Source organism: Balaenoptera acutorostrata, chromosome 21 (assembly GCF_949987535.1).
Source record: "Balaenoptera acutorostrata chromosome 21, mBalAcu1.1, whole genome shotgun sequence".
Lineage (NCBI taxonomy): Eukaryota > Metazoa > Chordata > Mammalia > Artiodactyla > Balaenopteridae > Balaenoptera > Balaenoptera acutorostrata.
Genome location: NC_080084.1, coordinates 15338011 through 15353509, shown reverse-complemented (window position 1 = coordinate 15353509; position 15499 = coordinate 15338011). Strand labels below are relative to the sequence as shown.

The 15499-nt window shown below is 39.0% G+C and overlaps 1 protein-coding gene across 1 annotated transcript in view; it reads right to left on the bottom strand.

The window, feature by feature from the left end:
* PPP2CB (protein phosphatase 2 catalytic subunit beta) overlaps positions 1 to 15499 on the bottom strand; it is a 32462-nt gene that overhangs the window by 4430 nt on the left and 12533 nt on the right. The window contains exons 2-6 of the mRNA XM_057537385.1: positions 7653 to 7862; positions 5631 to 5804; positions 3800 to 3889; positions 3526 to 3687; positions 1235 to 1353 (exon numbers count right to left, since the gene is read on the bottom strand). Coding sequence (XP_057393368.1) covers positions 1235 to 1353; positions 3526 to 3687; positions 3800 to 3889; positions 5631 to 5804; positions 7653 to 7862 — 755 coding nt within the window. The remainder of the gene's footprint in view (positions 1 to 1234; positions 1354 to 3525; positions 3688 to 3799; positions 3890 to 5630; positions 5805 to 7652; positions 7863 to 15499) is intronic.

Sequence of the window (15499 nt, the reverse complement as noted above, 5' to 3'; positions counted from 1 at the left end):
ATGACCTTGGTTTTTTATTTTCAGCACTTTGAGTATGTTTCATTGCCTTTCTGAGGAAATGTCAGCTGGTTATTCAATTGAGGTTCCCTTTTGTAAGTCATTTTTCTCTTACTGCCTTCAAGATTATTTCTTTTAGACTCTCAACATTTTGACCATGATGTATCTGACTGCTCCTGTGTGGGTACAGCCTAATATACATGCACAGCCGTCTTGTCTCCCAGAGTTGACTGTGATGATCTCAGGAAAGCTCTTCTTCACTATCTCTTTCCCTGGTTTTACCCGTTAAAGTTCTCCTTGCTCTCCTCTTTTGCTTGTTGCTACTAGTATCATGGGAGCTATGAGAGCCTTCTTCATTGGTCTCCACCGTAATACCCACTGTCTTCAACAAAATACTTAGGCTTGCAATTCTCGACCCTCTGTTCTAAGTAAGGTCAGCCCCCTCAGGCAGAGGTAAGGAACTTTTTGTTCTGCATCTCTCTCTGAACAGAACTTCTATGCCACTGTTCCAGAGTTGCAGGCAGGTATGATGGCCCACTTCTTAGTGACCACCCCTGTTCTAGAGTAGGCACTGAGTCAAGAACTGGGGATACAGCATTCCCTGCCTGCCACACATGACTGGAAAAGAGCCTCCACCCTAGGAGCCAGGGAGGGGAGGGAGTCTCAGCCTGACCGACTGCACCCACTGGGAGCAGAGCTTCTGTAATCCTGAACGGGGACAGGTGAGATACACTGGCACCTGCCCCCCCAGGGGGAGAAACCACAGCCCTGGACGGGGACAGGTGAGATACACTGGCACCTGCCCCCCCAGGGGGAGAGACCACAGCCCTGGACTGGAGACTGGGGACTGGGGGAGGGGAGAAGCCCCATCTTCTTGACCATACCCACCCAGGACAGAATGACTGCAGTGTCGTTTCTGTACAGGGGACCTGGAAACAGGAGGGAACACTTGTGACTCAAATTCCACAGACTCTGGTGTTATACTGAGAGTTAGCAGATCCAGAATAAGTGTTTCTGTATTTGCTGCATACATTTAGGACAAATTCCAAACACTTGAAACAATTATTTAAAGTAACGTTTTCCAGTCCAGTGTTTGTTCCTACTGGGGAGAGGGTTTGCCATGTTCCTCACTCCGCTATTCCAGAAGCAAAACTCCTCTACCTCTAACTTTAATAATCCACATTGCAATTTTCCTTCTGAAAGTGATTACATACAATTAAAATTTGAAGCTACTTACAAGGAATACTTCAAAGTGTCATCTAATTCCATGATAGCAGCCTGGTTCCCACAACGGTAACAGTAATTCGGTGCACTGAAAATGGTAACCACATTCCGATCGTGACACCAATTGTATCCCTGCAGCATTTAAAAAAAAAAAAATCAGTATTTCACCATAAAATCATAATGTTGACATAGCTAAGTTTAGAAAACTAAACTCAAAAGTTACGAGTATTCTCTGTAGAAATGCAGTCTTCTGTGTTACCTTATGTGGTGTCCATCTTTAATATGTACATCTGCACTGAGATTCAGCTATGGAGCTCAGTAACTGTTTTTCTGCCTAATCTATGCTTGAGATCATGGCTAAGATGTATATTCAGATTTCTCCCACAATGATGGAAGATGTCTCAATTCTTCCTCATAAATTATGTCAATTTTTGCTTTATGTACTTTGACTCTATTACTAGGTAAATAAAAATTTAGAATTATTCTCTCCTATATAACTGGGCCACTTTTCATCAGCAAAGACCTCTTTTTATTTCTAAATATACTACTGTCTTACAGCCTTTTCTGACTCATATTATTAACTATATTTTGGATAATTATCTAATTGATATACTAATACACCATTTTCCATCCCTCTACTTCTAGTCTGGGGTATCATTATGTTTTAGATAAATCCAAAATAATGGGTGAATTTTTTGATTATTTATCCAATGTGAGACTCTCAGTATTTTAGGGAAGTAAAAATTTTTATCCATTCACATTCCTTATGATTATAATGAGGTTTATCTTTACTGTACAAATCTATGTTCTTTATTACCATGCTGTTACCCCTTCTGCCTCTGTTGGGTTAGTGAAATTTTCCCTAACATCTTGAAGCTACTCCCTACTGGTTTGGAAGGATTATATTCTATTTATATTCCTTTAATGTTTAAAAAATAGTAACATCATGGTAGAGAATGTGGCAGGCACCACCTTAACTAAGTGATCCAAATTAGTTAATAGCACTAGCATTGGGAAAGATCTCATGACCTGATACGACGTGCTGAGAAGGACACATCATCATACTGTGATATGCCCGCCAAAAGTGCATATCCCGAATCATAAGGAAACATCAGCCAAACCACAAATGAAGGCTATTTCTACAAAATAAAATTGCTTGTAGTCTTCAAAAATGCCAAGATTATGCAAAACAAAGGAAATCTGAGGAATTTCCACATCCAAGGGGACTGAATACAGCATGATACTGGATGAGATTATAGGTGCACACACAATTAAATTTTGCTCTAAAAAAAATTTTGCTATAAAGGACATTGGTGAGATGATAAAAATTTGACTAAAGCGTTTATAGACTTAAAATTTTTTTTTATTATTTTATTTTTTTGGCCGTGCTGCGAGGCTTGTGGGATCTTAGTTCCCTGACCAGGGATCAAACTTGTGCCCCCTGCAGTGGAAGCACGGAGTCTTAACCACTGGACTGCCAGGGAATTCCCTGAATAAAGCACTTAGATAATGGTACTATATCAATGAAAATTTCCTGACCCTGATAACTATACTATGGTTATTTAGGAGAAAGTCCTTATTTTTATAAAACACACATGGAAATTTGGATGTAAAGGAGGATCTCACCTGCAACTGACATTCAAACAGTTAAAGAAAAAAAGTAATGTGTGAGGGGAAAGGGGAATAGGAAGGGAGAAAGAATGATAAAGCAAATATTAAAATATTTATATTTGAGGAATCTGAGTGTAGGACAGAAAGGAATTTTTTGTTACCATTTTTTTGCAATTTTTCTTGAAGTCTAAATTAATTTCAAAAGTGAGATATAGGGCTTCCCTGGTGGCGCAGTGGTTGAGAATCCGCCTGCCAGTGCAGGGGACATGGGTTCGAGCCCTGGTCTGGGAGGATCCCACATGCCGCGGAGCAACTAAGCCCGTGAGCCACAATTACTGAGCCTGCGCGTCTGGAGCCTGTGCTCCACGATGGGAGAGGCTGCGACAGTGAGAGGCCCGCACACCGCGATGAAGAGTGGCCCCAACTTGCCACAACTGGAGAAGGCCCTTGCACAGAAACGAAGACCCAACACAGACATAAATAAAATAATTAATTAATTTAAAAAAAAAAAAAGTGGGATATAATTTTGCTCTGGCCAACTAGTACTTTCCCTACTTGCTAAAATCAGCCAAGTTTTTTCTCCTTTCATTTAGGTAATGGGGAGGAATGTTTCTGACATTCTAAGTCATGAAGCTTTATTAGAGAGACATTTATTTGAAACAGAGATCATCATCCTATAGGAAAAGGACATACCTCCATTACAAGTTGGTGAGCACGAGAAACCAGTGTGAGACCATTGGCATGGTTAAATGTTTCAGAAATATCTTGTCCAAATGTGTAGCCAGCGCCGCGTGGTGAAATACCCCACCCACCACGATCATCTGGATCTGACCATAGCAGATCACACATTGGGCCCTGGCAAAGAAAATGAAGTACGCGATGTAAGTTATGAGTGCTCATGTTTAACTAATCTAGGGTTACCACAATGTGGTTGTATTTCTTTCTCTTTCATTACAACTAAGTTTACCTCGTGTGGAACTTCTTGCAAGCGATCCAGGGCTCTTATGTGATCCAGGGTATCTATGGACGGGGAGAGGCCGCCGTGGAGGCAGAATATCTGTTTATGAATTTAAGAAGAAAGTGGATTTGTTTTATTAAATGCTAAAAGTTAATGGAGAGTAAATAATGGTTACCAATGTCAATCCTAGTCGCTCTTCTTTTCAAAATAGCATTTAATAATATTCACAGTGGAAAATGTATAATACACAATGGAAAAAAACAAAAAATGCACGACCAGAGAGCTGTTAACATTTAAATATACTTCTTTTTTCTTTATAATCCTAGGTATTTTATATAGTGTATTTCCACTTTCCCTAGAATGCGATTTCCGTGCTTGTGACCCACGATTAACTTTTTCTGTTGGTTACTGCTGACAATATAAAAATTTAAAATTTCTCTTACAGCAAAGACCCTACTGATTCCTGTTATTAGTTGTAATAGTTTTTCAGTTTTCTAAGAGTTTTCTGAGTACATAATCATGTTGTTTGCAAAAATATTTTTGTTATTTTGTTCTCAATGTTTATACCTTTTAATTATTTTTATTGCTCAGTGCACTGGCTAGGACTTCCAAAAACAAAATTGAATAATAAGATTTCTTTGGGGGAGGAGGGGAGGGGAGAGATACTACTCCCAGGTCCATTCTCCAGGGATTCTAAGTCAGAGATAATAAAGTTTTAGAGGGCATTTTTCTCCTGATTTTGAGGAGAAGGTTTCTGATGTTTTGCTGATAAGTATAGTCAGTGTAAGTTTCTTCATCCAATTAGTGTTATTTTACTCCTTAATTGAGTTTTAAATAAAGATACAGGACTTTGTTCAAATGGTTTTGGTCTGATTTCATTCTACTGTGCTTGCCATGTCTGGTTTGGCATTGGGGTTATACTAGCCTTACAGAGTGAGTTCTGAAGCTCTCCACCTCTTCCTAAGCTTTGAAACTCAGAAATGTTATGTTCCTTAAAGGTTTGGTAGAATTTGCCTATAAAATACCTAGACCTGATTACTCTCCAGTTTCTTCTTAGTCTGATGGTCTATTTACACTGGTCTGATTTCTTCAAAACAATTTAATAATTAATATTCTGCTATAATAAATTTCATCTATGTTTTCAAGTTTATTGGAATAAAGCTGCAACTGTTTTTGTGATTTGTTAAGTACCTCCATACTTAGAGTAATGCCTTATTTCTCATTCCCAGTGTTTTATGTGACCTCCCTCTCTTTTTCTAGATCAGTTTTGACTATTATATTTCTTTAATAGACTTCTCAAAAACTGCTTTGGGCCATATTGATCAACTATGTATTTTTGGTATCTATTTCTGATTTTATTTTTAATTAACCCAAGTTTATTTTACTGTTTCATTCTTTGAATTAAATGTAATTTATAAATAAATGCATTTCCTTGCATTTCATCCCTTACTTACATCTAAAAGTTTTGGTTTACACTATACTTCCACTTGGTCATTTAGAAATGACTTCTATTTTATGAGTGTTAGCAGAAGACTGTGAAAGTTCCCAAGGAGGTAGATTTGTCCTACTACTCAGAATCAGAAACTGTCACTTAACACATGGTGTATAAATAGATGTATCAATAGATGGAAAGGGAAGCAGGAAGATGGAGAGGATGAAAGGAAGAACTTGCCGATCTCAACGTGTATAAAACTTACCCAGTTCCCTGTTCTGAAACTTTAAGTATAAGAGAAAGAGGCAGAAAAGGCCAAGGAGATGCAGAAAGAATGTCATGTCAATCTAGACCCTAAATTACTAATAGAAAATCTTTTCCTACTTTCATCTGTCCCCACATACATACCTGTCCATCTACTAAAGCTGTAAGTGGCAGGTAGTCAAACAGATCTGTAAAGTATTTCCAAACATTGGCATTCCCATACTTTCGCAGACATTCATCATAAAAGCCATATACTTGGGTAATTTGTCGGCTTTCGTGGTTTCCTCTCAATATGGTAATACGTTCTGGATAACGCACCTGAAGGAAAAGGAAAAGGAAAAGAAACCCATGGAAGTATTTTTACTAGTGTTATGCTAAGCACATTAACCTCTGACCCATTTCTTTAAATGGTCCTCAGTCTGCTAGTACATTAAATGTAAATTTTTTTTCAGAATAAAAAATTTTCTCATTCATCACCAGGTCCTCTTGATTAACCTTTGAAGTATTTTCTTACGGCCATCCTTCTTCATACTATGTATCCGTACTCCCCTCACTGGAATCCTTATTAACTGGTAACTATTTTATTATAATAAAATCATATCTGACTCTTTGTCTCTAATATCTTTTTCATACTCAAATTATCACTAGTCTTCTTAGTCTTTCCAGAACACCATGACTTTTTAATGCTCCACGGACACAGAAGAGATCTGGACCCAAGACAAACTCTCTACAGACTAACTTCTCCCTTCCTTTTATTTCCCACAGAAGAATGTATTTGTAAACAGAACACAAAAACAGGCCCTGCCTGGCTAGAGATGAAGACGGTGAGGTGTAGGAAGGGAATGAATAACTTTTTTTTATATATCTTTGTTATGCTTTAGTTCACTTCCTAGAACCTGTATATTTTACAGTATTATGTTGAAAACCAACTTTTTATGATGTACATGTATTGTTAAAAATTCATAAATAATTAAATATTTGACAATTTTGGGGAAAACAAGAAATTTTAGACATGTCAAAAAACAAAAACAAAAAACCAGGCCCTGCCAAATGTGGGCAAGATTTCAAATGTATTTATATAGTTTCCTTTCCATAACAGAACATAGAGACATACTTTATGGCATACTTTTTGGTTAGCAATGTGTCTGATAAGTATAAAAAAGCATCAGATTCTGCAAACCAAAAAGCTGCAAATGCATACTTCACACGTATTCACTAAGCATCCATTACGTGTCCAGCACTAAGCACAGCGTTCAAATCTAGTACCAGGTCCACACAAATACAATACATGAATTCTGCTGGTTAGGGACTAACTTCACTTAAGAAGTATGAGAAACAAGGCAATAAACCACTATGTAACATAAATAAGGGATGGGAGAATACATTTTATGATAATTTAGAGTAGAAGGAGTAAAACTAAGGTGATTGAAGGCTTCATGGAAGAAGTAGGACTTGAGCTGAGTCTTGGCAGAAGGGGTAAGAAATCAGAGACAGAGTAATCCTTTGGGGAAATCAGGTAAATATTTGGAGATAGCCAGAGCACTGAAATACTCTGATTTGAGGCAAAGAGTTTATGCTACCAACTACTAGCAGCAGATTCAGGCTAGACAGTAGAGGACCAGCCAAGGAGTGTGAGCTCGATTCTGCAGGTAACACAGAATCATTGAAGAGTTGGGAACAGTGAAGTAACAAGATGAATGTTAGAAGAGAGATTTAATCTGGCAGCATATGCCAGGTCGATCTGGAGGGGTCAGATCTTGGAGGCAGAAATATTAGCTATCACACTACTGCACTAATTAAAGTGTGAAGTGATTAAGATATGCATTGTATGATAGTAAAAATAAAAAGACACAGGAATAACAGATTTTGCAAGGCAAGAATTTTTTAAAAACTTACTAGTTGACTACACATGAGGGATAAGTTGACTAAAAATGATTCCAAGACTTCAGCTATGGATTACCTACAACAATAATTTACCAGAAGTAGGCAGGAGAGGTTTAATGTATCGTTTTCATGTCTCTCTCTCAAAAGATGTAAAATGAACTATTATTTTAAGGGGCTATAAAGTGAATGGATCATAAACTAGAACATCTGATATGCAATGCCGCCACTCTTGCCTTTTGCTGATCAAAGCTTGAAAAAAAAAAAAAACTTCATTAACCATACCTTTAATGCCACAAGAAGAGTCACAGTCTCCACAGAATAATAACCTCTGTCTACATAGTCACCCATGAATAGATAGTTTGTATCTGGTGATTTCCCACCGATTCTAAAGAGTTCCATAAGATCATGGAATTGACCATGCACATCTCCACAGACGGTAACAGGACAACGGACCTCTTGCACATTTGATTCTTTTGTTAAAATTTCCTTAGCCTGTTAAAAAAAATGAAATCAACAATTAAAAAAAATTCTATCACAAATTTGAAGGCATCATTTCTTGTCCATTAAAACAAAATCTGGGGCTTCCCTGGTGGCGCAGTGGTTGAGAGTCCACCTGCCAGTGCAGGGGACACGGGTTCGAGCCCTGGTTTGGGAGGATCCCACATGCCGCTGAGCAACTGGGCCCGAGGGCCACAACTGCTGAGCCTGCGCGTCTGGAGCCTGTGCTCTGCAACAAGAGAGGCCGCAATAATGAGGGGCCCGCGCGCCGCGATGAAGAGTGGCCCCCACTTGCCGCAACGAGAGAAAGCCCTCGCACAGAAACGAGGACCCAACACAGCCATAAATAGATGAATGAATGAATGAATGAATGAATGAATAAATAAATAAATAAATAAATTGTATAACTTTAAAAAAAAAAAATCTGGAGGAAAAAAACCACCTGAAATGTGTATTATAAAATCATAAAACTAAAACCACAACAAGATACCACTTTACACCTACTAGGATGGCTAAATAAAAAAGAATTACAAGTGCTTTTGAGGATGTAGAGAAACTGGAACTTTCACACAGTGTTGGTGAAAATCTAAAATGGTACAGCTGCTGTGGAAAACAGTCTGACAGTTCCTCAAGGTGTTAAACATAGAATTACCATGTGATTCAGCAATTCCATCCCTAGATATATACTTAAGAGAAATGAAAACTTAAGTTTACACATGTTCATGGCAGCATTACAATAGCCAAAAAGTGGAAACCACCTAAATGTCCATTAACTAATGAACAGACAAATATGGTATTATTCAATGGACTATTATTTAATAATAAAAAGAAAAAAATGACGTACTGACACATGCTATAACTTTGAAAACATATTAAGTGAAAGAAGACAGTCACAAATGGTCATATATTGTATGACTCCATTTACGTGAATTGTTTAGAACAGACAAATCTACAGAGACAGAAGATTAGAGTTGCCTAGGGCCGAGGGGTAATAACTAAGGGGCATGGGATTTCTATGCCTATTCTCATACCCTATAGGCAGGAATGCACATCTTTGGAAAGCTAACAAAATGTAAACTGATCTGAGGCAAAGACTGCCTAACCTCAATATCCACTATCCCTTTCCTTCTCAATAATTAAACTAATTGTATTCAATCAGATAGCCATGCTCCGAGCTGAAAAACTACATTTCCCAGCTGTCTTAGTTCAGGCTGCCGTAACAAATAACAGACTAGGTGGCTTAAACAACAGAAATTTATTCCTCACAGTTCTGAAGATTGAGAAGCCCAAGATCAAGGTGCCGGTTGATTCGACTCCTGGTGAGGACCCTCATCCTGGTTTGCAGAGGGACACCTTCTTGCTGTGGACGCCTTCTTCACATGGTATTAAGAGAGAGAGGTCATCTCTCTAGCGTCTCTTCTGATAAAGGGCACTAATACCATTCATGAGGGCTCTACCCTCATGACCTAATTACCTACCAAAGGCCCCACCTCCAAGTACCATCACACTGGGGATCAGGCATCACCTATGAATTTTGAGAAGATACAAATATTCAGTCCATAGCACCAGACTCTCATGCAACTACAAATGGCTGTAAGACTAAGTTCCGGTCAGTGTAATGTAAGGAGTGTTATGTGGGAACCAGAAAGTTTCCTTAAAGAGGGGGTGTGCCCTTCATCACTCTCCATCCTGTTTCCTAGAATGTGTATGTGATGGCTGGACTCCAGGAGCCACCTGTACCATAAAGAGGGGCTGCTCCCTAGTAAGAGCAAGCAGAGTGTTGGAAGATGTGGCAGGCTGAAAAAACACACTGCAAAGAGATACTCCCTTCCTGATTACCAGAACCTGTGTATATTACCTCGTATGAAAAAGATGTGCTTAAGCATCTTGGGGGAGGCACTTATCCTAGATTATCCCAATAGGCCCTAAATGTAATTACATATACCCTTGTTAGAGAGGGAGAGGGAGTTCTGAGACAGACACACGGACAGAGAAGTCCCTGTGAAGAGAGAGGCAGACTGAAGTGATGTGGCCAAGGAACGCCAGCCGTCACCAGACGCTGGAAGAGGCAAGCAACGGATCCTCTCTTAGAGCCTCCAGGGGGTGCGTGGCCCCGCTGACACCTAGGTTTTGGACTTCCAGCCCCCAGAGCTGTGAGGGATAAATGTCTGTTGTTTTAAGCTGCCCAGTTAGTGGTAATTTGTTACGGCAGACCCAGGAAACTAACACAGCAAGATGTCTGGTTTCCTGATACCTCAGTGGACTTATCACCCCGGACTGCTTATCTCCAGATTTTCCTGTACATGGAGAAATACAAACTGCAACCTTGGTTAAGCCTTTATTATTTTGGATTTTCTGTTACACAAACCAAACCTAACACTAACTGCTACATGGCTACACTACTGGACCAAGCAACTCCACTTCTAGGCATCTACACTATGAATAAAATCAGCTAAATATGTACGGATATAAGTAAAGGAATGTTTGCTTTTAAGAAAAAAAACCGAAACTATAAATGTACACTAGATAGTTAAGAAAACAAATATGAAACATCCATAGAATGGAATACTAAGTAGACATTAAGAATGTTATAGAAGTATATTTGATATAATGAGTATTTGGTATATAAATGAAAAAGGCAAGTCACAAAACTACAAGATCACCTGTTTAACAAGAAAAACTGTCTAGGAGTTCCACACCAAGAAAACTGCTCTAACAATTTTTAGGTATGATCATGTTAGGTTCTTCAAATAGCTGGTTCAGATCACAGGACCAAACTTTCACAGCAGAGTCATTCAAGTCAAGCCCAAAGCATTAATGCACTGGGGTTAAAGACAAAAAGTCCTTAATATAAGAACCAATTTATAGGGACTTCCCTAGCAGTCCAGTGGTTAAAGACTTCGCCTTCCAATGCAGGGGGTGCGGGTTCAATCCCTGGTTGGGGAGCTAGGATCCCACGTGCCTTGTGGCCAAAACACCATAAAAAACATAAAACAGAAGCAATACTGTAACAAATTCAATAAAGACTTTAGAAATGGTCCACATTAAAAAAAGAAAAAAGTCTTTAAATAAAAAACAAACCAATTTATAGAAGCCAAATCCCAAAGTTAAAAGGATCCTAGTATAACGGCTGAAGATTGAGAAAACAAGTAGCAGAGGTCTTTCAAGAGCAACAATACCTCCTGCAATAGAACTAACAACTGGAAAAAAGTCATGACAACAAGCTTAAAGTGAGTAAAATCATTATGTCATCTGCTTAGCAAGCATCAAGTAATTTGTTTTTCAAGTCAAATGGGAGCAAATAACCAACATTTTCCAGAAATATTTAAAACAGGATCCTCTAGTCATGTAACATTAAGAATTTTTAACAAGCTAACCCTACTTAAAGAACCTACTAAAGGAAGTATTACCAAAAACAGAGGAAAGATTACTTAATATATAGTTCCCACACAGGACAAGTTAGGAGGCTGATAAACCATTCACTCTGATGTACACCATCCACCGCAATCACGTGACATATCAAAATGTTCCTGAAGAGTAAGGTTCATGTATCCATGTCACATCTGTCAAGTGTCTGTTATAGGCCAGGCACCAGAGAGAAAAAGAGGAACAGGTAAACTCTCCACCTCAAACACGCTGGCTTTGATGAGCTCAAACCAAACAAAATAAAAACTTCTGTATACAGAAAGAGATAAAAGAAAAAGCCTGAGGAAATATTTACAGCACACAGGATAACAGAATAATACTGACATCTGTAGTATAAAGATATTTGTAGAATAAATTACAATATGCCTCAAAAATAATTGATTCAGTCAATCCTAATTAAGAGGTCACATTTTTGAGAGGCCCAAGAAACCTATTTATATGAAAGCATTTGAGAATATAAAGCTCTGAATTAGCCTTCACTGTTTAAACTGTTAAACAGAAGAAGGTTTTAAACTATTTTTATAACAGTTGACTTAAAATTTAAAGTTATATTTTCTGTATTTTAAATCAAAAAGTTAATTTTTAAGTCTAGGTAGGGAGATTTTCTACATTGATGGCTTTATTAGTTCCCAAACCTGTAATAGTGACACTATGAAGTTTTGTTGAAAAACTTTTATTCACTTACTATACTGATCTCAAGTTTTAAGAGTAAAAAGGGGTCATGAGACGAAAAAGCTTGGAAATCATTATATTAATGCATCTGTTCTGTGGACTTACATGTAAGATGAAAGATAAGGGTAAGTCGGCTCACATTACTACAAAGACATGTATCATTCACCTCAACTTGCTTTCTGTGACTATTTCATCCTATTACACCAATCCAAAACACTGATGTTAGAATACATAAAACAAAATCCCAACGAAAGTCTGTATACACACTGTTAGAATCACAAAGAAAGTCAGTCTACCTCCAGGTTCATCTATGCCAACTGGATGCACCTAGCCCAGACTCCTAATCTGAAGTGACTCTAAGCAGTGGGGACAACGGCAAGTTCTACTCCCACACAGGTGTTCTCTCCAGCGTTCTAAATCGTTGCTATGGTATGATTTTGACTGAGGCTCCAAGCTCTCTTTAATTTCTGCAAAACTTCCAAGCTTGGTTCTCCAGCTTGCCTTCTGATTCTAGGCTACTAAACATTCTTCTGGCAAACGACATTTCTGCTTAAGTTAGCCTGGTAAACTTCCCAAGAGTTATGAACAGTGTAGTCCATATTTTTCTTCTCTTTGCCTATAGTTAGTTAGAATGAGATTATACATGCAGAAATCTTCCAGAAAAATGAGTTCTCCTCCCATTTGAAATCTAATTGTGTAACCCTAAGACCTATACACCCTTCAGTTTCTTCACTGAGACTAGTCTGTATCTCTCTAAAATGTGAAGTCTTACCTTCCACATGTGTAATGTGGAAATAGCTATGCTTTTCCAAATTCAAATTCTCTAAGGGTTGATTCTTAGCTGCGTGGCAAAATACAATATTTTATTATCATCATGTTACTGAAGTATCTTTTTTTCAGGGGGGAAGAGAAGACCTAAACTGTGGGTTTATTTTTCTCATGTAACAAGAAGCCTGGACATAGGCAGCGCTGGGTTGGTGCAGCTTCTCAAGGGCCATTGGGGCAGCAGACTCTTTCCCTTCACCTTCTCTGCCATCCTTAGTAAACGGAATCACCATCTCATGGTCATAAAATGATGATGCATCTGTAGGCACTGCATCTGGTATCTTACTCAGCAAGAAGGGGCAAAAGGCCAAAGGGCACATGCCAATCTAGTCTATCCATCTCACAAAGCTTTCCCAGAATTCTCACTGGCCAGCTGAGACACATGCTCCCTGCTGCCCAATCAGTCACTGGGATGGGGCGAGAATGAGGGCAGAGCTACTACAAGGTGTAATTCCAATTAGAACTGAAGGAAATTTTAGAGATTATCAAGCATCTCCTTAAAGGTCTGGCAAACGGCCAGAAATGTCCGAGATCACAAATGAAACAGCATTTTTAGCAAGTTTATTCATAAAACAGCTTCCCAATTTTGTTCAGAAAAAAAATCAAACTGAAGAGCATAAGTCATTAGAGAGTTCAACTGGACCCGATGTCTATTTTTGTGATTATTAATTAAAAAAAAAAATACTCAGCCAATGGTTCCAACTCTAAAAAGGAAACCTGCTTCATATATGAACATTATTATTACTGTCTCACTTTAAATATAGAAATAAAAAGCCCCAAAATGTAAATATTATCCAATTCAATTTTAAAAAAATGATTTTATTTATTTAATTTTGGCTGTGTTGGGTCTTCGTTGCTGCAGGCGGGCTCTCTCTAGTCGCGGCAATGGGGGGCTACTCTTCGTTGCTGTGCGCGGGCTTCAGTAGTTGTGGCACATGGGCTCAGCAGTTGTGGCTCACGGGCTCTAGAGCACAAGCTCAGTAGTTGTGGCGCACGGACTTAGTTGCTCCGTGGCATGTGGGATCTTCCCGGACCAGGGCTCGAACCCGTGTCCCCTGCATTGGCAGGTGGATTCTTAACCACTGTGCCATGAGGGAAGTCCCTCAGTTGTTCTTTTAAGGACATACGGTTATCTTAACCCAGCACAGGTTTTATAAAACTATGAGGATGGGTTAAGATACGTGATTTACTGTGTGTGTGTGTGTGTGTGTGTGTGTGTGTGTGTGTGTGGTGTGTTTGCTTTACCATAAGACTTCCTGACCTTTTATCTACATAACAGTGAAGTACTTTGTCAGGCCAGAGCCAGCCCCCCTCCAATATTTTTATCTTTACTGTACAGATTCCTGATGTTTCTAAACACTTGATTTATAGCTCACACCCTTTATTGTAAAGTGGTCTTACTGTGAGATCACTCTGGCTTGCCTTCAAGGAAAGAATGTGCTGGACTGGCAGAAGTAAGTATACAGTTCACCTGATACTTGGAATTCTCAGTGTAAAAACCCTTGTGTGTCAGGGGTCCCCAAGACCAGCCCCAGGTTTGGTGGTGATTCACAAAAGAAGGTCCACACAACTCAGCACGTAGTTGTACTCATGGCTATGACTTATTACAGCAAAAGGATAGAAAGCAAAATCAGCAAAAAAAGGCGCATGGGGCACAGCCCTGAGTAAATCAAGCGCAAGCTTCAAGAGTCCTCTCCCAGTGGAGCCGCAGAGAGTGCGCCTAACACCTGCAGCAACAAGCTGAAACGACACGTGTGAAAACCTGTCAGTCACGGGGAAGCTCATTAGAGGCTCTGGGCCCAGGATTTGTAACAGGGAGCTGGTCACGTGGATACCCACTGCCTAGCATGTACCAAAATTCCAGACTTCAAAAGAAAAGCACGTGTTCCACATAAATCACATTGTTTGCATAAACAGTTGAGGCACAGTGAGCCACGCTTAACAGGGAATGGTGGGAAGCCTCCCCAAATCCAAGTTTCCAGACACCAAAGACAACCTTGAAATGAGGCCTTTCTACATACAGTGGTCTTAGGACTGCTACACTAACTCTTTTCTGTACACTGCGTAATTCTATATATAATTCTCACGAGTGCTTTTTAATGTGACTTAGCACCCAAAGTTTAATTATCTCTAAGACTCTGACAAGACCAAGTTTAAACTGTGAAGTGAAGGTCTGTGGTGATGGTAAATGCCACCCGGCACAGACACATCCAGGCATAAAGCTTAACAGTTATACCAGCAAGTTTAACGCATCGCTGTATACCTATCTATTCAAACTTGCTTCCTTTCTCACCCATTTAAAACATATTCTTTCTTGTTGCTATAAAGTCAAATCTATCTTAGGAAGAGAACTGTGAAAAATAAAACTTTGGGAATGACATTCACATATAATACTTTATTTTTCCTCTACCCACATTTTAAGAATGCAGAATATGTAAATGTCAAGTCTCCCCAGCTTCTCAACAGGTGACATTCTATTTTTATTTTTGTGTTGGTGCCCACTGCCAGAGCCATAATCCCAAAAGGCTACCGTATTTGGTTCTGGCAGAGCCAGTATACAAATTCTTTTCTTTCCCCTCTATTTACACATAAATAATCTGCTATAAACCGTCAGAGGCTACCTCTTACTCCTATAGGCAAATTCATCTGAAGAAAGCCACAAAACAGAGTGATCTCCAAAACAGATGAGATTAAATGAAGCTCTAAAT